General features: G+C 41.4%; 1 protein-coding gene across 1 annotated transcript in view; it reads left to right on the top strand.

Annotated features, from left to right (window-relative positions):
• Positions 1 to 1,333: 1,333 nt before the first annotated feature.
• RAPGEF1 (Rap guanine nucleotide exchange factor (GEF) 1) overlaps positions 1,334 to 23,416 on the top strand; it is an 84,947-nt gene continuing 62,864 nt past the window's right edge. Inside the window, exon 1 of the mRNA XM_009892230.1 lies at positions 1,334 to 1,528. Coding sequence (XP_009890532.1) covers positions 1,510 to 1,528 — 19 coding nt within the window. The 5' untranslated portion in view covers positions 1,334 to 1,509. The remainder of the gene's footprint in view (positions 1,529 to 23,416) is intronic.

Below are 23,416 nucleotides of genomic sequence, written 5' to 3'. Positions count from 1 at the left end.
AGGGGCTGGCCCGGCGCTGCCCGGCGCCCTGTGGGTCAGGCTTTTTGTCTTCTCCTCCTCTTTTTTCCTTCCTCTCCCCCCTCCCCCTCCTCCTTTTCCCCTATTTTTTAAATTATATTTTATTTTCGCACACCCCTACCGTCCCTTCCACGTAGCCAAGCATCAGCAAAAGCCGGGGCGCTGCAACGCTTTTGGGGCCTACACGCAATGATTAATTGCAACTTCTCCAACTTTCCTCTTCTGGTGTTTGTGCGAGATCAGAAAAGATGAGTCCGTGGGCAAATATCAGAGGGAACTTGCTCATTTTTTCCCCTCGCTCTCGCTGCCCGGGGCGCTCGCCGAGAGCCAGAGCCGGGGGAGGCTGTCGAGATCCCTTCGGCTCTCGCAGGGAACAGCTCAGGCACGGATCATATTGTCTCTCTGCGCTTCTGGAGTCGTGTCTGGTTCTCAGTTGTCACTTTAGATGGCTGAATGCCCCTGTTTTTCCGTGTAGCGGGAGTAGTATGTTTAAAGATTCAATTAGTGTTTTGCAAATCAAGCAGTGAAGTTATTGAGTTTAATTATATTGCATTTAATTAGCAGAGAGAAATCAATGCTGTTTTGTATTTTTTATTGTAAGGAATAGCTAGGCAGTTTCCTACTGGGGAACTAGGGTAGTGGTCTCAGCCAGGCTGTGCAAACTACAGCATTCAGGCTTTCCAGGACAGCAGCCACCAATTTGGGAAAGATTCCTGTTTCAAAGGAATAGAGTTGGTAGCAGTGCTTTCTGGATTTGAACATTCGGTCCTGGTTTGTTCTGGCTTATGCTCTGCACTGTATACGGTTATGTTTTCCTGTGGAAGGGGTTCCTCCAGGGATAAGCAGACTGGCTGCCTGGCAGCCGGCATTTAAGTGCAGTACGTAGGCACGTTTCCAGCTCTTAGCACTAAGTTACTGTCTAACAAGTGTGCATCACATCATGGGACAAATGTTATTCCCGAAATATCATAGGTTAATCTGATGCACGATCCCTTACACAGAATCGCAACACAACGCTTTGCTTTGGGATTCTGGCTATGTCTTTTCAGTGCTTACTGGTGCATCGCTGCAACTGTTTGTCTGGGGAGCGGGCAACTGAGTAAGGAAGGTATTAGCAGCATGTACAGACCCGGGGGCAGCTCTAAAATAATTGCCATTTGTTTATGCTAGAGGTGAATTCGGCTTGGGATTTTAGTAACTGCTGATAGCGCTGTAGACAGTAATTACAGATGTATAAATAAGTGATCACGTTTTGTTTATTCGCGTGCAGTAAATAACCCTGTGAGAATAGTAAATATAACTCCACACCAGCGAAGCAGCGTGAAGAGTTCAAACATGGGAAGATGACTCTGTAGACACACACAAACGCAGTGCGGTTCCATAAACAATAGAACAGAAAGGCCAAAAATACCATACAAAAATCATACGCTGCGCAACCTAGAGACCCGACCTTGCAACACACTGAACTCCCATTGAAGAACTCAAGACATCATGCAGGATCCGTCCCCAGGTCAGTGCTGTAAATGTACAGTTTTGAAGGTGCAATGGGTGACGCCTTGTTGCGGAGGCGTTCTTTCTAGTGGGTGTGCATCGTAGTGATGATTTGCTGAACAAGAGAAACTGTAAATCTGGGAAACTGTCCTCTTTCAACTGCTTGTACTTTGATTTCTTTAAGAAGGGTATTTAAAAAAAAAAAATCCAGGCCAAATATAAACTGGAGAAGAGACGGGGAAGGGGAGGGAAGGAGGGCTGGAAGCCAGCTGTTTCAATGCAGTACAGTCTTGATCGATGTTTCTGAGTGTTTGAACTTCTGATTGACACAAACAGTTCGGTTAATAGCGTCACCGAATAAACACTGTCTGTAATACCACAGTAATTCTGGGATATTTGTCAAAATGTATACAGTAGCAGAACAAAGGATAGTCACGAAACAAATGCTGTGAGGTCCAAGGTCTGCGTATTTGCGTACATTTGAATTTGTTTATTTCTTATGGGAACGGAAATACATGCAAAACCCATTATGTTGTAAATAAAATAGGCTGTTGCCTGATAACAAGCCATCTTGACAAACTTGGGAGTTGGCTTGGGCTTTGGTTTGACTCTTATGTCTGTCTAGTCAGGCTGCTGGGAAAATAAAAGTGTTACCTTATAGGGTTAGATCCCTAGAGATCTTAGGTACATCACCTCCCTGGGTCCTTAAATGAAACACCTTGTTGGCACTTAAATGAAAAACAATAAGAAATGATTACAGATAACAGCTACCGTCCTGTCCACCAAAAAGAGCAGACAAGGCTCCCTCTGGAGCCTCTCAGTACTGCTGTTTAATCAACAGAAGGGTCACTGTAGAGCAATTCAGAGCACTGGTTTGGAGTGAAGGGGCGCCATCTGGTAATGTAGAATAAGACGGTATATTTTGTTTTCACTAGTATTAGACTCCCTGTTTTGTGAGGCTCCAGCCAAGAGACTTCCAAATTACTTTTTCAAAGCAGAACCCGTGTTGACTTGAAGAGAAGGAATGACATAAAACGCTGTTTTTTCTTTACTTTAGAACTGTGACTTTCTGTCTTTACTTTCAGAAAATATTTGCTTCCACCCTAGTTAGTCTTATAGTTTTGATCTAAAATCCAAAATAGGGATGCCAAGAAAGAGTGGAGAAGGTCGCAGATTCTGCTTGGGTCTCCTGTTGCCATGGCAATACATGAATTCCTGTATTTATTTACCTGACGGATTATGTGCTCCAGGGAGTTGAACTATTCTGCATCATTCAGGGAGAATAAGGGAGAGTCAGACACCATCAGGTCTAAAACAAAAGCTCTTCCATGAAGGAGGTCCATTCAAGAATGTCTTTTATTAAAACCAAAGAACATATGGGTGCCATACTTTGAAGGTTTATTCTACTTGATGTTTTCAATCTTAATCTTGTAATTTCTTGGCAGAGTTTTCTTATCCCTTGTAAGCTTGCTTTTTCAATAGCTGTCTGCTAAAGGTTGTTTGAGATAACTGTTTCAAGTGTTAGCTACCTGGAGTGCAGGCAGTTATCTCTGTTCTGCCCAGGACTCAACTGGATGTATTTATTCCCAGCAGAATGAAAATGCTGTTGTCTTCACCTTTTACTCATAAGCATTTGCCTGATAGCAAATTAATCTCTGAAGTCTCATCCTTTGATGGTATAAACATCTAAGGATAATCCCAGGAGAACTCTGTTCTTAAGGAAAATGGCACCATAGAAGAAACGATTCAGGAAGCCAGATTATTCCCATCTTTATAGGAACTTGGTGTTTGTTCAGTCTTCCACACCAATTTACGTGATTTTGAATTGAGCATCTGTGAATGTTTTTGTAATAACGTGAAGCTTCCCAGGGGTCTTATTTTTGGGAGGGTATATTATGAACTGTCATCATCTCTTGGATCATTCTATGGCAATTAGCCCACATCTTTTTTTATACCTGTACAGTTTTCTGCCATTCCTCTTTGTCTAAGGTATGCTTAGGTGAGTTACTAGGCAGAACTGTTTCTCAGTTCAGTTGTGCATTCACCACTGTACCATGTTCTTCAGTATAAGTGAGGGCTTTCAAGTAAGAACTTTTGCAGTTGACCAGTGTAAGTGCAGCTCTGCTGGTGGTTTTCAAATGAAGTAAAACTTCTCTGTCAAATGTCTTGTCCTGGAATCTGAAAATTAAACTCTTCTAAAGACTCGCTTCACAACCGTAAAGGCAATTCAGTTCCAATTCTTCCTTACTTGGGCTTTTAGCACCTACTGTGTTTCCTATTCTACGCTGCTCAGATAGCGACGTTGCATGTGTGTTTTGTTGTAACTCGTTTAAAAAGCATCAGCAATTCAGTCGGGTTTTGTGTAGAGGCAAAATACAGATACAAGATGATTACTATTTAGTATTTCCTACAAAATGGCACAAAGAGCAGAATTGTGCATTTTTCATAAGTCGGCGTAGGCTTGACAGGTGTTCTGATGCATAGCTTCAAGACTGGAGTGTTCAGAAATGTAGCCTGCGGGATAACTGCTGCAAGATTGAGATGGTCATAGCAGTTGTAAAAAGGAAGTGGACAAGGAGTGGAGAAAAAAAGACAGCTGAAGTCTACTGGAATGTGAAGCAGCTGGGTTGTGCCTTAGTCAGTGAAAAAGCAGAAACTGGAAACAATTGCTAAATTTAATTTCAGTGCAAGCAATCGTTTTCCTTGAACCGCAATGACTAAATATATCTATTGGTGTGATTTTTACGTGGTGGTAACTCTTACTGGCTCTTGCTAACCTCCTGGCAAGCAGAGAGATGAGTGGAAGTTCACTGTCAGACAAGTTCATAGCACAAATATCCCTCATCTAGTCCTGTTGCTTTGCTTGCAGAGAACGTTTCCTATTTGTAAGGGACCTGTAGGCTGTCAGCATAGCTTTACTTGTTGCAATGATGTATTGCATGAGTGGAAGAAACCTGGGCATTTGTTTCTAGGGAAGGGAGTCAATCTGTGACTGCTTTTCAGGTTTCCTCGGGGTTTTGTTCATCTTTCTGGAAGTTTTGAATTGCGGTTGATACCTCAGCTGATAGTCTGATAACTCTGTGAGTGCAGATAGGCTCTGATGCAAAGGTATGGGTCTTTCTAAAAATATGTACATTAATGCCTTATTTATTCAGAAGTTGAAAGCCTGTGGGTAGAATTGGCAAAATGAGCTTTGCTGTTGACTTACAAATCCTTTGAAAGGAAAGCTTTCAGTTCAGAAGCTTACAACATCCTAACTGCAAGTGGAGGAACGTCAAGTGTTAACTTTCTAGACTTTATTTAAAAAAAACCTAGGGAGATGTTACACCTTTCCCTGGCAGAGGCATTTGCTGGTTAATCAGATTTAATTTAAGCACTCAATCATTACGTGTTTTATAGGACTATGTCTAAATAGTCCTCAGTTGGGCTACTGAGAGGTGGCAGCTGGAATTGTTTGTTACCAAAGCATCAAATTTGGAAGATCCCTGTACCTCAACAACAGTAAGATGATAGAGAGCATCTCCTGTCTTTGTGCCAGATAAAACTCCAGAAACTATGTAGTTCATTAAAAACAACAAATTACATGTCAGAGCTACAGGTAAGGTGATTTAATAGCTGCCTTCCTCTCCCCTGCTCCACACCACACCCATCATTTTGCATAGTTTGGATACATGTAGAGGATAAAACTTGTTCCATTTTCCAAGGCAAATCATCCCAGCATTTTTCTGCTGAAACCAGAGATCTGGAGCTTTGGGGTGTTCTGCTGGTTTGCAAAGCTATTGACCTGTGTACTGTCGCTTAGCAGTCAAATGAATCCTTCCAGTCTGTATTGTTCGTGGGGAGATTTTACATTATCTGGAGAAAAACCTGTGTGTGGAGAGGGATCCTTCAGCTTCTCAAATTTGTGGCGGAATAGGCTTTTCTCTCTGAAAACAATTGAAAATGTATTGTACTGGAAGTGCTTATATTTGAGAAATTCTGCTTTGGCATTACACCTGTCTTTTTCTTTATTGATGTTAGCAAACTATAGGGTTTGGCCATTGTCATGGAAGTAGTATGGAAGGAGTATTAAAATCACATAGCTATTGCAAGAATATTATCTTTGTTATTTGTCAGTTTTGTCTAAATAACCAAAGCTTGGCTTTCGTGCTTTACAGTTAAGAAATGCTGTAGAACATAATGGGATGAGGGGATGGTAAAAGAGAACAGTGTGTCATTCTCAGTGCTTCGGTAGAGATTAGAGGAAAAGGGAGAGCTTTGGAGGAAAACTAGATTTATTCACCATTGCAAGTTCAAATTTGCAGCCGCAGAACTCCAAGGTGTATAAAAAGGTGGCCAGAGAAGGAAAAAGACATCACAAGTGGAGATGTTAGTGGAATGGCTGGAAAGACCAGAAACGAGAGGGAGGATGCGCAAGCCCTGGATGTTAGAGGAGAAGGAAATGGTGGGCTAAGTTGCGCGCAAGTAGAGCAGATAGGAAAAGACAGACGGATGACAAAAAGGGAAAGCGGGCAAGGAGGAGGCTCCCGGCAGCTTTCACAGGAGTCTGTTCCAAGGCAAAGAGACAGAAGATGAATTTCAGCAATCCGGAAAAGTTGCAGGAATCCTGCAGGTTGGGACATGCTGCCAAAGGAATGCTCTGCCGTTCTGCTATTCACGTTACTGCAGCCTGACAAATTTACAGCTACATTACCTGACCCGTAGCATCCACTCTTAAAAATACATTTCCGATCTCTTCTTGTGGTGTGTGACATTGATGCTGATAGAGGAAACAATTTCATATATGCAAGAGAGAAACAATGTCCCTACATACTATGTGAAGCAGCCTGAGAAAGTTGATGGATCAGATTGTTGTCTATTTTTATTTGCGTTACATACTTCAGTTAAAGCTCTTCAGCTTTGAAACAGCCTCTTGATGATCTGTTTGCTGTTTTAGTTGCTACCATAGCTCACCTTCTCTGGAGTTTGTAAGATGTTTTCATGTTGGGAGCAAGGAAGAAGTGAATAGAAACAGGTGCAAGAAAAAGATGTTCTGTATCGGAGTGTTCACTTAGTGTTGTGGGAGATACAGTATCGAGGGTGTTTGGGAGACTTGGTTCTCCTGCACTTTTTTTCTATTTTATTATAATTGGGAAAGTAATCGAAAAGATTTGAGAATTGACAAGAGCTGTGTGGAGATTCTAAGGTTTGGCTAGCATGTTGGTTTCACATTTCTATCTTTTTTTTTTTTTGTTCCCCTTTCATACCACTGAGAGGGTCGATTGAGCATGGGTGGCACCCGAAGAAGAGATTTCTTAATTATGGGGCTGAGGCTCTTTGAATTAAGCAAATGCATGATGTGCATTATCTTACTTTACCTGGGTGATGCTCTCTGCTGCTTTGTGTAGAGCTTTTCTGGTGTCATGAAAATACTGTGCATTTGTGATTCAGGTTAACATCTCGGTGTGGCCATCAGTGCCTCTAAGGAAATACCAATTCATTATGCTGCTGAGGGAGAAAGGTTAAAGCTTGCTTGCACTCTTGTGCTCTCATTCTTTCTCTCTGAAGGCTTCATGTGGGGATGCCCTTTGTTGAGTAGTTAACATATTCACTGAACCAGTCGCATTTATATTCTAAACAAGATCTTTAATTTCATCCCTCACATGTACAAAAACCTTGGGTTTTGAAAGAAAATAGATAAGAATTTTCTTTTTAGGCTTCTGGAAAGAAAGGAAAAAAATAGAAGTTAAAATCAAAGAACAGTTACCCATAGCTGGCAAAGTTGGAGTAAGCAGATGCTGCAACTTGGTTGGTTGTTTAAACCTTGATAGAATTTTACCAAGGGACTGAATATGTGGTTCTGTATCTGTTAAACCATAGTTTATAGGTAGTCTTTAATAATTAAAATGGGAGCAAAATGAGTGAAGGAGTGTGTTCACAATGTACAACATGGTTGTTTTATCCCCTACCTTTTGATGGTTTTATTGTACTTCTCAGTCTACCAATCCGTCCTGTCCGTACTGCCCAAGAGGTGGTAAAATAGCCTCAGGAATTAATTCCATATTTGGAAAGTTTCCTTTATGAACCAAATGTCACGTAATAAAGGGCACCCAGGGAAATCAATATTTTAGTTCTGGTGGTATAGTACGTTCCAGCCAGTTGTAGATAGCAGTGCCCTGTGAATCCATCCGATGGTGGGCTTCGCTTAGCAGCACAATACTGTTTAAAACGCAGATTTCCTTGGGTGATATATTATCCTTTCATTTTGTGCTCTAACTATATATAGTTATAGTTTGTCAGTTTGAGTATGGGGAGGTAAAGTGTGGATGGTTCCCATCCACTTTTTGCTTAATAATGCAACGTTGCATTTCATTATTGGGAGTGATGTGTGCTGCAACAAGAAATTAAATATCCCAGGGTTTTTTTCCATCTTATTTTTTTAAGTCTATATTTTATTATTTTCTAATTAGAAGAAACTTTAAACTGAATTATATACACAAATAATAAGTTGGAGTAACTAGGATGGTCTGCCAACAGATTTAGTTTGAGCTCACCTATGAATTTGCAGGGACTTAGAGAAAATGTAGAGCACTGGTTTGTGCTGGAGGTGGTTTGTCTGTATAAATATCCTTGCAAAGGTCACATGAAATCATATATTAAGTCTGATGCCAGGTTTTTGATGGAGCATGGTAGGAGTGGTGCAGGGATTGAGTTTACTCTTTTATTGCTTGGAATTGCTTCTCCAGGGCTACTATGTGGGAGAAGTTTACTGTACCCAAAAAGACATCTGAAAGTCACATGACATTTTTTTTTTTTTTTTTAATAATCTTGTATCTTTATGAGCAATATCTAGGTGAACATAACGGACAGAAACTAAGGTGGGGAGTTTCTCTGTTTTCAGATTAGTTTTTCTGTTTGCTCTGTGAATAGCTGTTTGCTCTTTGTCACTGGAAACGGCACTTCTGTCTCCTGCTCTGTCAGTCTGGTCATCATAGTTTACACAAGAGACACTTTGGAAAGTTGTGGAACCACCCCCTTAAAATGTTCTAATGATTATAAGAAGTGGTATTTAAAGTACATTGTTTATAATGAGCTGGCTCTCTCAAATATGGCCAATTTTGCGACATTCGGGTGTACAGTATCACTTCAAAGAAGAGCCACTAAGTCTTGACACATAACTTGGTGCATCTGCGCAGAGGTAAGCTCGCTTCTCATGTCTGTACCTCTCTTACTTAATCTGTAGCATCTTTTCCTAAGGAAATAGTGATGATTCATCCACCCTCTGTTAGAACTCTTGGACCTACTGGCCAATTTCAGTCAACCTTTGTAGAGGAATCAATATTAGAAATTTATTTAAATTTCTTCACAGTTGCTGAAGAAGACTGACCAGAACAAAGAGACCACAAATAGTGCCTTCATTATGGCAAAAGGGAAGATGGAGCTGTCCCATAGTCCGTTTGGCCAGCCAGTGCCAACTGGTACACATGTCATTTCAAAACCACAAACACACATGGTGCTTCTTGTTCAGAGGGGTCCCAAGGGAGATGTGGGTTTCATGCGTTGGAAGAAGAATAGATGGAGTTTCTCTAGTTTTGCTGCTCACAGAAAAATACTTTTTAAAAAAAAAAATAAGACTTGGATGATGTAGTTTGCTATTTGATAATTTAACTAAGGTTGCGATCTTATGCTTATTAAGTTGCATAGGCATTTTGTCAGTCTAAACTTGTCTCATATTAGTTTATCTAGCTCTGTAAAATTCACAGCATGAGGTAAATCTGACTGTATTTTGAAAAAATACGAGAAAATTGTGCGGGGAGCTACTCTAGTTTAAGCTCAGCTGGATTAGTTGACGCAACCTTCATGTATAGGCAAGGTCTAAGAATGAACAGATAAATTCTTTATTGCCTAGAAACTAGTCTTCATTTCTCCACTAAACTCCTTGCACCGGCACACTTGTATTAGTAAAAAAACTGATTGTGTCATTTAAGCTCTAAATTTATGAAGGTAAGATAAATTCATAAAAGGGATTTATGGTGATTTTAGAATATCGTTGCTCGGAATTAGTCAGTTTTGTGAAGCTGCACCTATACTGAAATACATACAATTTTGTGTAAACAAAATCTAAAATATTTTTTATTTATGTATAATTTTTGTTCTAAAAATTTCTAGTCCCTTGTGGATTCCAGCAGTTGTCAAAAGGATTTAATACTGGTTATATTGGTTTGGAAATGCCCATCTTTCAGCAGAGACTGTAGGAAAAGCCTGTGATGACCATGACTGGTGTAGACCCTAATGCCTACCATTTACCCAGCTAAGTTTGGGGGAGATGAATCCCAGCCTTGGCCAGCTTTCTGTCCTGTTGGGAAGCTGTTCAAAGAGATTTTAGATATTGCTTGATACTATAGTTATCTTCACTGCCCCTCTCGCTTTGGCACGCCTGTTTCTTGCAGCACTAAAGCAAACGTGCTTTTTGGCCATAGTGTTCACCCCTCAGACTGCCTGACTCTCCGGGGAGGAAAACAGGGTCAGGAGAAAGACCCGTTGCCTCCGAAAAAATCCCATCTCACATACAATCACTGCTGAGAGAACTAACCAAAGACCCTTACGTACCACAGAGGGGATGCCTGCAAGAGCTCACTTAACATTAACCCAGCTGCTGGTGGCGGGGCTGTGAGCTGGCAGCATTTTAATCTAATTTGCTGTTAGTTCCCAAAGATGAAACAGACACTAGACCTTTTAAAGTTGAATTTCTTTGCTCTCCCTTGTGCTGCTCGGCCCAGGGAGACGTGAGGTATCGCGTTCCATCAGCTGATGATTTGGCATTAGGCTGAAAGGTAAAAACACTGATAAATTTTTTTTTTTTTCCTTTGCTGCTAGAACAAAGACTACTTGAATTGTGAACTGGTTGGCCTGGAACACAGAATGTCAAGGAAAAGCAAGATCCTTTGGAAAAAAGCAAATATGTGTGTCTTCTGGGGACAGCTCAGAGGAGTTAATCGAGGGCAATGAATGGGTGGGTTGCTGTTAAAAGCCTAAATATCCTGGTAAAAATGGCAGGGCAAACGAACCCCTAAAAACCATGCAAAGAGCGAATTTGGTTCTCATTACTGTCTATGTATATTTCCAGGTAGTCTTTAAACAAAGATGGTTTTGCTCCTGTCTGTCTCGGGTGAAAGCGCTTGTATAAATTCTTTAAATATGCATTGGCAGCTCTTACTCTTAGGTTTTATCCTGAATTACAGCCTTGTTCATTAGACCTCAAATCTGAGGTGTACGTTTCACTGAAATACTTCTAGGGCTCCCTGGAGACATCAGGTATACCGCAAGTGATCCACAGGAGAACTTCTCTGAGCTTCCATTTGGCTGGCAGCCTGGGGAGCGCCAGGGTCCAAGGGATGAAAACCATCGTTCGGACCAGACATCAGCGTAACCCGCGTCGTTGCCTGGGGTTGTTGGAATTGTTGCTTTTTGCTATGTGCGTAAGGAAAAAATGCTCACCTGGCAGTTGACCACAATTATCTGTGTTCAGGGCTACCACCTGAATGTGTATTTTATGCTTTTTGTTCTGGCTGGGGTTGACATGATAGAGAAGGAAAAACTAAGGAAATGCCTGAGGGATTATTTCTGGCAGCTGGGCAGGTGAGTTTTTCTATGGATCCTGAAAGTCTGTAGCAACAAGGTGTGTAAGAGTGAGTAACAACAGAAATTATGTTGGAAGGTTGTTGATCGCTTATGTCATTGTTTTGATACTTCTCAAGTTTGGTAAGTACTTAGGGCTGGTATAAATAATAGCATCTGAGGTTATAGCCAGTGGTCCTCCAGTCTGTTGGAGCTCCACTATCAATATTAAAAAAAAAAATTCCCCATCAAGTGCAAGCATAATTGATTCTGAAATAATTCCCAGTGTGCATGTGCTGTTCCCATGGCTGTTGGTCCAGGTCCTGATCGGAGTCAGGCATCCAAAGTTGGTACCTCATGCAAAACACCATTCTTGGCAACGTTACCAGTGCTGTGGCTTGTTCTATGGGGAGAGCTAACAGGCTGGGGGTTTATTGTTACTATTATTTTCGTTTGTTTTTATCATTTAGTACTTCTCAGATGAGGTGCTTCACATCTAAAAGCTTTGGCTGCATAGTATACTAAGTTTCAAGTATTATCATGACGGAGAAAAAAAATCATGCTAGAAGTATTGGTACTCAGTAGTATACATTTAATGAAATTGTTATTCAAAGCTGTTGTATCCAGAGAAGTAACAGTGGTTTGTGTTGATGCTGCACACTATGAACTTCACCTTTGGGATGATAACAAAGCACAAAACCCGGCTCCTTCTGCAACCCTGTGCCCTTGACAGAGTCATTTAGTTAAATTCCTTAATATTTTTGCAGCTGTGGTTGTGGTTTATTAACTGATGCTGCCTTGAAGAAGAGCCTGTGTCTGCAGCAGAGTTTTCATTACTCATCTGTCAATACTTGCAGAGTAAAACAAATGGGTCTGGGTAGAGAGGTTTCTGCTCTTCTGTGTAAATGGTTTCTTTTTCTCCATCCCCGCTACTTTACCCAAGGAGAGGGTGTAGAGGAGTTTTGAGGCAGTACGTGGTTATCTTGTATTGGGTAGGAAGGTCTGGCCTGCTTTTCTATGAGGATTATTTTAAGCTATGATATTTAGATTTTATTAAATGAACTAGAGGGAATTTAAAACATCTCTCTTTTCCCAAAATATTCTCACTTGTACAAATGTAAAATACTTTTTATCCTGAATCAAATCAGCTGAAGAATCTCCAGAATTTCTCTTTTGCAGTGGCTAAAATATGATTTTTGGCCAGTTCAACAATTTGCTTGTCAGGAGAAATCCAGTTGAGTTTTGTTTGGTTTTGGTTTTGGTTTTACACCATCCTCAAAACTGAAAATTAGCTAAACCAGAATTATTACATTGCTGTGTTTACTGGTGCAAACTGCAAGTTTTGCAGTAATTGCCTTGGCTTCTGGGTGAAACTTATCTGCCTGGATTTTGGGTTTTTTTGCAGGCTAATTGCAAATGAAGGGCATGTCTTATTTTGAAGCCCCTGCAGAATAGGGATATCTGCTTTGGGAGATGGAGATATAAATTAATTTCATGATGATACATAGTACGGGCAAGTGAATGGAGCAAACCACTTTTGTGGCAAATGAACAGTCGACAGGAAATGCTTTGCTGGAAGAGGCAGGGCTGTAGCAAAAGGATGAGCTGTAATAAGTAGAAGGACTTGCAGAACGTAGGGTATTGACTCATGCTTCTCTGGAGTTTCACACTTGACTGTGACAAGTATTGAACAGAAGAGCAGCCAGGCTAGTGAGCAAGTGTGCTGAAGAGCCAAAAGTCAGTGCTGACCACTTTCTGCTTGTGTGTTTTTTGGGGGAAACACTGCAGCCCTTTTTGCTATTGTGCATTCTGGTTTTGCTTAGTTTTTATCCTACTTCAAAAAATCATGGCGGGGCAAAACCACACGCAGTAGTTCCCTGTGCAAGAAGACGTAAAGAACGGAGGCGTAGCCCCGTAAAGGAGATTCATAACTTGAAGCCTTGTGTTGTGCCTATGTACCTTGGCTACGTGAAGTATCAGCTGGTAAATGGTTGCCAGTTTCCTTAGCGCAGACCTGGATTTTGTCATGGAGTTGCCATCAAATGTATTTTAAAGCCTGTCCTGTGGGAGACTTCTGTGTTACCATGGCCTCTGGTGAGAGTGGAGGGAACCAAAACCTTTGCCAGACTGAGCTCTTGACTAGCTGCAAGTGTGAGGACCTAGACCGGAGATAAAAAGTGGTTACTGGATAGTTCCCCTAGAATGAATAATCTCAGCCTTAAAAGATAAATTGCAGATGGTTTTGGATGAGAGAGATACCAGGTTTAAAATGTCATTCTTTCAGTAACCTGAAACTACTGACCGTACGTGGCATCGCAGGCATCATGTCAGGCAAGTAAGAATGGAAGGAGAGGCTTGCTGGTGGTGTGCAGCCAGTGCTTTCTGCGTCGGTCTGACCCCCGAGCCCCCAGTGTTATATTTACCCGGTGATTTGAAAGGTCTTTTGCTCCACAAGGTCAAGGGAAGCTTCCAAAATACAGAGGAGAGTCATCGTAAACTCCCCAAATGAGAAGGGTTAGTATCTAATACAACTTTTTAAGCTATTTTCTGATTGATTACGCGTCTTTACCCATCTTTCACCTTTGCAAAGGTAACAGGGCATGTGGTTTTGCCCAGCATTGACTGGAAAGCTTGCAAAAAACAAGACTGAAACGTAAAACCAAGTTCCAGACTATATGAGCAAGCTGTGTCAATGAAGACCATCATTTCGTGTGGCTGTGCAGCTTATCAAGTTACTCCAGCGAGAGTCTCCTTACAGACGCTTTTGTATTTTGTCTGTTGACTCATCCATCTCAGCACTTACAGTAACATTTCAGTACTCTCTTATAAAGCCTGTGATTGAAAAAAAGGCTGTTCTTGGGCTGGTTAATCAACAGATGCAATGAATACAATGATGTTTGTCTTGACACCCTGTCTCACTGTAGCGGCATTGTAAGCAGCATTGCCACTCGAGGAGATCTCTGTGGCTGAGGACTCACTGTACAGGCAGATCACTCAACACTTGTATTCAGCATAAAGTCAACATTGAAAGAGTTTCAGACCTCTCCTTAGCTGGCAAATGGTCTCACTGGTGCTACAAGCCATGTTAACCAGAGGGTAAATCATAATCGGCAGTACTTCTAATTTATTTAACAGTTTTATAAAATGCTGGGATTGTGGTCTGTTAGAGAGTACCAGAAGTGTAAAAGGAAAGCTCAGATGGATTTTCTTCTTGTGCGAGTCTAGGAAGGTGGTAAAGGAAATGTGATTTGTACTGAGATATTTATTCTTTTAGTAGAACAATGTCACTCCCAGGCCAGTGCTTCTTAGATGTGTTGTGTCCTGGGAACTTGTATAAAACCTCTTCCCTTTCAGCTATTTCATTTTTAGCTGTATAGAGGGTGTAACCATTGTTTAAGGGAGTGTCGGTGGCGTGTCGCCAGTTGATATCTAACCCTATCGTGAATTGTTTTGAAGAGAGTGTGATTTTCTATACTGAGATATATTGATGACTCTTTTTCAAGGCAGGAAGTACATGCTGACTCCAGCAGTTGCCAGAGCAGCTGTTCGTTATGAGTAAGCCATATGAAAAATCTTGTGAAAGCCTTAATATCAGTAGGAAGCAGCACAAGTTTAAATCGTCAGCACCAAAGTGTGATTAAGCTGTATCGAGAACCGCTTTCATAGTTTCACTTGCTCGGAATTTTATATTGGAAAAAGTTTCTGGTATTTATGGTATCAAAGTCTGTAGGATAGTTTACCGAGAGGTATTTAATTTCAGGCTAGTTAATATTTGTAAAGGCTTGTCTGGACACTCCCCAGACTCTTGCTCCAGGGTACAACTTTATTTGATTTATCCCATGTTGAGTTGATGTAGCAGTTTCTGTCTCTGTAAGTAGGCATCTCAACCCGTTCCTTGGCTTTTAGCATTTCCAAGCATTGTAGCACCAGTTTTACATAGACTGGAATTCTACCAAGGCCTGTATTAGACAGGGCAGATGCTTGAAATGCAGTCTTCTCCCTGTCTTGAGTTTCCTAATCAGTAAGTTGGAGCTTTTTTGGGATAGCCTATCTCTGTTGTTAATCACAGAGCTGACTTTTGTCGAGACCGATACATAGATTTCCATAGCTTTCCACCAAAAAGTTCGTTTTGAATTAATGGACATTTCATTTAATTTCTGTAGTTGATATTTTCTGCGAAAATAATTATTTTGATCCAAACAAGTCTGATCATAGCCAGCTGTGAGCAGCAGAGGAGGCTCAGGGCTCCGCTGGGCTCTACCTGCTTTCGGGTGGCTGTAGCAGTAGAACTCCTGACCTTTGGCTCACAAAAAAAAAGAGTAGTCAACAACTACTGTGCTCCAGATGTGAACCTGTCTGGAAGCTGAGCGTGCAGAGATAAGCCGCTGAAGGGGAAAACCCTTCCACCTATAGCTGATGCGTTGTACAAGTGAACCCAATGTCATAGTTTCCTAGCTCAGCTTCTGAGATACTTCCAGCCCAAGTTCAGTTACTTCCTTCTACATTTGAGCTCTGCGTTTGAATTGCTTTTCATTTTGTATTGTTCCTTGTTGTCTTTGATACCAGGATATGATTTCTTCTTCTCACTGCCCTTAGTTTCTCTTAGTTTGCAGGTTTTTTTGACGTATACACTCAGATTGTTTGTAGTGCGTCCTGTCTAAGAGCCTGTGTCACACAGTTTTGATTCAGTGGGGTTGTCCTGGAAATGTACAGGGATGTGCCAACAGGTAGTGGTATGTATGCTACAGCAAACAGGCACACATACACGTCTTGCCCAAGCAGTAGAGCTTTTCTTGCTGCTGGACGTGGTTCTCAGGCCATGGCTCATAAGGGTGGTAGCAATGGGAAATATGGGATGTTCTGGCTTATTTTGAGAACAAGATTCAATTTCCTTTGATGCAATGATTTCATGAATCAAAAAGGAAAATGTGTAAGGCTTAGTGTGTATCTAGAGCTTTACGTTTTCAGAGTGTTGTGCAAGCATCTGTACTTTTGACTTCATGATGGGTGGTGACAAAAAGTGCTGTCTGTAGTGAGATGAGAATAGTGAGTACAACTTCTGCCCTTATTTCATTTATGGGTATGATTTAACTTGTTACCTTGGTCAGATGATGTCTACTTCTCCGTAAGCTTCTGTGGGCTTTTCAGTTTATCGCTGGAGCTGTATACCCGGTGAGTGGGTTGTTAGTTCATGTTTTTAAGGCATTTGAGATCTCATTATGTCGTGAGAGTGGAAGATGTAGTGCTGTGTAGTGGTGGCATCTCTCCATTTGTGGGAAGATGCAGGTAATATTGTGTGCACAGAGCATGCCACCTAGAGGAACGGAGCGAGCCGGCAAGGCTGTAGCCATGATTTGCTGGCAAAATTTAGGTGGCTGTGTGAATGGCTATGTTGAGATCTTCTCCAAGCAGTGCCCTTTGTGGCCCTGCCTCTAGTACGTTCACCAAGTCAAATGTGAGAAGGTCCATGCACAGCTACCTTTCCATCAACTCTCCTCAACAAACATTTCTCAACTTTTTACATGAGACTGCTGTTCGTTATTTAGTGTCCTGGTTATGTTGATCCTAATCTTTCACTGAGGCTCAAGAATGTGAAGTTAAATTACGGATCTCGCCTCATATTCTCCAGGAATTAGGGTGAGGAATCTAGTACAAGGTGTGATTTGATGGGCTAATGCTCTCCAAGCTCTGTGCTTTTTTTGGCTTATATGTTGCAATTTCTTTTGCAGGAGACTAATAAACTTCCCAGAAGATTATCCTGATTTCCAGAGTCTCAAAGTCTGAGTTGTAATTAAGCACTTAATTTGATGAGGATTTTTAAATGTGTTGCTAGTCTACTGGCAGCTCGGGGAAGTGCTTCCATCTTCAGCCCAGCTTCCCTTGTGTAGGTTCGAGCTCAGAAAGCCGGTATATATTTAGAACCGTCAGAACTGCAGCCTGCCAGACAGGCCTCAGAAAATTGCTCCAAATCTATGCTTTCTGAATAGGTTAAAGGCAAATTTGAAAGAAGCCTGGCTTTTTTGAAGAAGTTGAAGTTAGGGTGATGGCAACTTTTCATTAACAAATGGGCAGGGGGGAATTTAAATACTTCATTTCATTGCTTACAGTTGCATTGAGTTCCCCCATTGCCACAAGTGACAGCAGTCACTAACAGGGAAGCGATTACTTTCTCTCTTGATCATCTGGAGACTCATGATCATCCAGAGAGTCGGGGAGTTGTGTGGTCAGATAAGCACATGGCTTATCAGGGTATCACCTCTTTAGGACAGAAACTTCTTTTTGATCCACATTAGTCTAATATGTGGCACAATAAGGTGACTTGGGCCGGTGACTTGGGCTCATAGGATTTAATACACAAATAATAACGACTGAGTAGAGGTGTTTTTCGTGCTGTTTAAGGTTATGGCTTATAGTTTTCTCTCATCAAGTTTGTATCTTCTGCTAGAGTTTCTCTCTTCTGTTTAAGTAAAAGATCTCCCCCTCCCCTCCCCTCCTGTGCTTCAACTTTTATGCTTAAAACCTCAGGAACAGTCTTGAAGACTTTATTGTGCCCGGCCTTTGAGTTGACCCCAATGTATTTCCATCGAGACGTTAGCATGGCCTTCCCATTTCCTTCTATTCTCAGTTTAAATTTTCCTGTTATGGGAATACTAATTAAAAAAAAAATTGAATTGCAATTAGTCATATGTTAAAACAACCAGGCTAAGGCCGGCAGGAAGAGTGTCCTCTCGGTGTCACTTTGCGGGGCCGTGTGTCAGTATGCCGTTTCGGCTGCGGCCGGATCTCTTGCGTGTATCGACCACTCGTGCATTTAACAGACCTGTTCTGTGGCTGCCCCCATGTCTCTCTCCTTAACTCGTGCCCCTTTTTTGCTGATAACTTTGTGGCCTCCAGGCTACTGACAGCTGTTGTCCACTTGCTGCTAATTAAGAAAGCAGCATGAGCGATGGGAATGTGGATTGCAGAGATTGAACCCCCCTCTCTGCAGCAAAGTGTTTCAACCTGATTAAAAAGAGTCTGACTGATGACTGATCGGCCTCTTTTTTCCTCTTCTGTCTGTTGAGCCTCTCTGCAGATAGCCTGTTTGCTGTCAGAACTCGCATGTTAGGCGCTCTCTGTGTCTCTGTATTTTCTAGATCCTGTAACAATAAGCAATGTCAGAACAGATTTACCCTTGAAATAGTGGGCACGTGTGAAATTTAAGCCACTATAAAGCCACATATTTAACATGCAAAGCGTTGGGTACATCTGTGCTCTTACTCAGAAATTCAAACGTAGGTTGTATTTTTTTAAATAAAATGGCACAGTTTATTGAAAATGTAGAACTAGCTATAAGAATCAAGATCATTATGAATTAACAGCGCTTAAGTGGATGGACTGATGATTTCAAAGATTTTCCTTCTTTGTTTAAGGATTTTCCCTGTTTGTTTTGTTTCCTTGTTTGGTTTCCCTGTTTTGTTTTTCCTTGTTTTGCATCAGGTCCCAGTGGGTGACCTTTTGTGTGATACGGTGATGCTGTGATTTTTATGATCCAGCAAGAGAATGGGCTTGAACTCTTGAGTTCCCTTTGTGACCTGTGCTTCTGTGGAAGTAAAATGATAGACTGAGGTTAAGATAATACAAGATTGTTGTGTTAATACACAACCAGAGGATGTGAATTCAAGTAAGAGGGATGGTAATTTGGTAGAAGAAGCCTCCTCCTGTAGCACCGGTGCTCTCTGGAGCTGTTTACCCCCAGGAGTATTATGACTCTCTGTATTTCAGATTAGACCTCCAAAATTCAATCTGAATTCTTATCTGCAATAAGTGGGCTCTGCATAGCCCCTAGCATGCTTTGAAAGCAGTGTCATTTGCTCTCATATCTGGAATATAATTTCTCTTCTTCCTGTTGTGACTATTCTCATGCTTGGCTGTTACCTTTTTCCTTGGAGAGGATTGTTTCTTGATACAGTAATTCAGTGCAATCGGATCTTTTCTTTAAAAGCACTATGTATATATAGCCATAAAGTGTTTATTTGAATTAAAAAAAAAAAAAATCACTGCCAGACTTGGCTCCTTAGGCATGTGAAAATCCTTTAACAAACCATGTCTACCACAGTATAATTGAACAGTAGGAACACGTCTAGGGAGAGGCGGGTGTACTTTTGACTGTATTTACTGGTGTTCACCTTGTATGCCCATGGTTTTGCTGCATGATCCCTTTCTTGAAAGAAGTCTTAGAGCATTTGACTTCACCTTTTCAAATAAAGAAATGTTTTAGATTTGTTTGAAGTTAAACAAGAGCTACTCTACCAGTCAGCATTGTCATATCTTCAGCTAAACACTTTCAATACTGAAATGGTGGGAAATGCAAATGTTGTGTGCTTATAACTAACTGATCTAGGCAGACTCTTTGGGATGTGGGGGGTTCAGGGTGTGAAAGTGCTATAATGTCCTTGGGCAGCTTTTTGTTTTCACGTGAAGAGAGCAGCTGCTGACATGGTGCAAATAGAAGACAAATCCTATCACTGCGATTGGCCCTGAGTCCCCAAGCTGTACCCTGTAAATGAAGTGATTTATGGGTATTATAGATTAAAATGGTGTTTCTTTTTTTCCTCCAAGCACAATATTATTTCCAAATAGATCATCTCATTATTGGACTCTGGTTTGGCTAGTAATTTTATACAATAAGTCTTGTAGACTTAATGTTAGAAAATTGATGATTTCTCTACTACTAAGAATTCATGGAGACTCCAAATCCTGGTCTGTCTTGCTGTGAGAGGCAATTAAGAATATGAGGGAGTGGTTTCTTGGTTTGAAATGTTGAAAGCGACTGTAAGCATTCGTACTGTTAAATCTGGAGAGCTTGTTAGGGATGGTGAGATTGGTTATGCTGCGTTATTTGCTGTGAATATTGGTCATTTCTTTCACAGTAACCTGATTATTGCTTGGACAGCTTTTCCGAACTGTTTACTATCTGCTGCCTGTTGACTGGCAGTGCGTTTCAAGCCGATTATAGGAATATTATGTAGCTTCAGGATCACGGTTAGTCCATTTGTCCTTCAGTGCCATTCGCGGTGACATCAAGAATTGAGCTGCCATCATCCAGGTAGGTCTTTTGCCAGTATTGACATGGTTTTGCCTCTGTTCTGCATTAGTGTTTCACGTGACTGATAGCAAGTGTCACTTGCTCTGAATCCCGACCTCTTACCCATTTGTGCCATGAATTTCTGGCTGTGTAAAATGAAAACCCATCACACAGTCATTTCAGAGGCACAGAGGTGACAGTTCTGACATTAAAGGGGCGAAAGAGACATTCTGTAAACTCCTCTGTAAAAACCAGATGCCTGTTACGTGCTAGGTTAAGCTTTGATTAGACTGTTGCCTAAATGTAAGCCTAGAGCTTTGCTGCTAGGTCTACAGTTGACTTGCCTTCCACTGGGTTTGTGAATGACAGAGTATTTCAATGGAGCTGGCACTTCTTTGTTGGGTTGTTTTGCAAATGCAGACCCAATTCTTAACAGGAGAGCACAAAATAGGAATTTCTGCTTTACAACGGAAAATGTTGGGTTTATGTTGTTGGAGGAACAGGTTTAGTTCCTCTGCTTTCCTGATTCCTTTTAATACCATAGGGGTGTCCTTTAAAGAAACAAAAATTACAAAATGAAACCACTCCTACCAGGTGGGAAAAAGGAAAAATACACTAACTATTTGGAGAACAGGCCACTGGCTTTAGGGCGAATAACTACAAGAAAAATCTCCTCCATGGAGGTTTGTCATCTACTTCTGTTTGACAAAGCTGAACTTTATCTGAGAAACAGGTTCCCTTATATATGAGAATTATCCCTAAATATTTCCCTTCGCTGCCAATTTGGCTTCTAATTAGCTAAATCCACTTTGCAAGTGGACAGTCTTATTCCAAAGTAAAACTGTGTAGGGAGTTAATTGGGAATATTGTGCATGAGTTTCCAACCTTCACCTTGATTTGGATTAACTTTCCTGGATGGAAAAGCCCTCTCATTTATAAAGTCTGAGCTGTAAGGCTTTGAATGTTGGTACATTTTATCATAATAAATTACTAGTGTATTGTAGTTTCAAGCGGTATCCGTGAAAGTATAGATTCGTACAGCTTCCAGAAGACCAGCTCAGCTCTTCACCTGCTCTGTTCTCTGCCAACAAATGGCAAATTAACTTGACTGTGCTTGAGGTGTTGAAGTATTTTCTCTATGTATTTTGAATTCTCTTTTAAAAGTGATTTGAATCCCTGTTGAAAATGTCTTCTGTGAGGGGCATCTTTTCAAGTTTCTAGATGAATGAGTTCAGTTTCATAATTTAACATTGTGCCTGCTATATATAGTTTCGGGGGTTTTTTTTTATCAAATGGCAGCGCTCAAGCCGTTAAGGGTGTTTTGTACTAATGGCTTGTGTGTAGTATCAGGATGGATGTGGAAATGCTGTGTATTGTTTAAAGTCATCTAGACTATAGAGTCCTTCTGTGGAGGAACTGAGGACTCTGAACACATTTTAATGAAGCAGGTTTTCCCAAGTCAAATGTCTTTTCCAAGATTTGTTTGAGACATCTTCATATTTTGCACTCTTTGCAATAGATACATAGCTGGTGTTCGGGTTAATGAAGAATGATGACACATCTAGTGTATTCAGACTTCCCTGACTGCAGAGTTGCCAAAAATGAAGCAGGAGAGATCTCTTCCATCTGTCATTCTTCTACAGAAATCAGCAGTTTAAAAGTAGATGTAGCTGAGAGTTTATTTGCTGAGCTTCAGAGTGGAGTTCATGAGTACACAGAGGAAAAAAAGGCAACTTACTTGTTTGTTTGGGGAGGGAGGCAAATCGATTTTGTTGTGTGAATTTGTAAACAGGTTAGAAAGGAAAGGGAAGTTTCCCCAAAACACGTGGTGAAATAAATGAAGTCCAAGCTCAGATTGGAAATCTTCCTTGTGGGGAGCAGATGTTTGTTGAGGTCCTGCGGTCAATGGCTGCAGTGTTCAACTCCTCTCAACCCCCTCCCACAACACACGGCTATTTCTGCCGAGCAGCGCTCCATCTCCTCTTCTTCTTCCTTCTTTTCCTCCCACCCCCTACCCCCCGGGAGTTTTCAGATAAGAGTAAATAGAAAGGTCTGTGGGACTACCAGTCTGCCCCCCACCCCCCTTTTTTTTTTTTTTGTTATTGCAGTCTCAGACACATAATCTCTTGGGCATAAGTATTTTTTAGCTCACGTGATATTAGACAGCAATAACAAAGCTATGTTTTTTTAACTGGGCTTCCACAAAGCTTAGTATGAGATGCTTCTTATACTCCAAAATAATATTAAAAAACATGGATCGGAGGTACAAAGTCAGTTCTGTGTTTGCAACATTATAGGTGGTTGTTTATTAGTTGACAGTTGTTTACAGCATTTCTTGTTGCTTTACTGCAGTGGAATTTTTTTGACTCATTGGCTGCACCCAGTTGAAGACTCAGAATCCGACAGGGATGAAGCTTAGGATGAAGCTTGTGCGGGGTGGTTGTGTGCTACCAGTTGATAATATTAAGCACAGAAGGTCAGGGAGGTATTCCCTTCTAATAATGGCACCAAAGGTTTTTTTATAAACTTTATGTCTTTCTGAATCCAAGCTGCTATGACATACTAAAACCGCTGCAGAAAGCAGTAGGTTATTGAACGTTTTTCCCAGTGAAAGAGCGTAAAGTTAATCACCCTGAAGCTCCGACAAAGCTCCGGGCTTAGCAGGAGCGAAGAGGCAGCGCTTTCGGGACCCGACCCGCAGCCCTCCCGGGGCTGCCAGACCCAGCGCAGCATGTCCTGGGGCCTCATGGAGCTGAAATGTCTCGTTACAGACTAGTTGCTGTTTTCCAAACGGACCTCCTAAGCTCCCAAAGTATTGCTCAATGTACCACAAGCTGAAATTAGTATTGATTCACCTTTCAGGGCTGGACGGCAGGATCGCCGCCCAAGCGCATATTTGTGTTGCAGTGACTTAAATAGCTTTGGCAGTTGTGGTTTTGCTGCTTCGTCAAAACAAAATTAAATATAAAGACTGTACAAAATTATTTATTTATAGAATCCTAAGTTCTCCCTGCCACAGAATCTGGGCATGGGGTTTTAAAATGCGCTTTTTCACGTGGAGTGGATCGCGGTCTTTGAATGCGTTCGTGTGGCACGGGTTTGGCTCTTGGGCAAGATCTCCCTTTTGAATCCTCATGCCGTGCTCCGCATGGGATGCGATACCATGAGGCCGTGCTCCGCATGGGATGCGATACCATGAGCGAATGGGCTGTTAGTAAAACCTCACTCGAGTAGCTGTTAATT

The sequence above is a fragment of the Charadrius vociferus genome, unplaced genomic scaffold (genome assembly GCF_000708025.1).
Source record: "Charadrius vociferus isolate BGI_N301 unplaced genomic scaffold, ASM70802v2 scaffold549, whole genome shotgun sequence".
Classification (NCBI taxonomy): Eukaryota; Metazoa; Chordata; class Aves; order Charadriiformes; family Charadriidae; genus Charadrius; species Charadrius vociferus.
The sequence above is the reverse complement of the archived record's forward strand: the minus strand, read 5'-3'. Positions and strand labels throughout refer to the sequence as shown.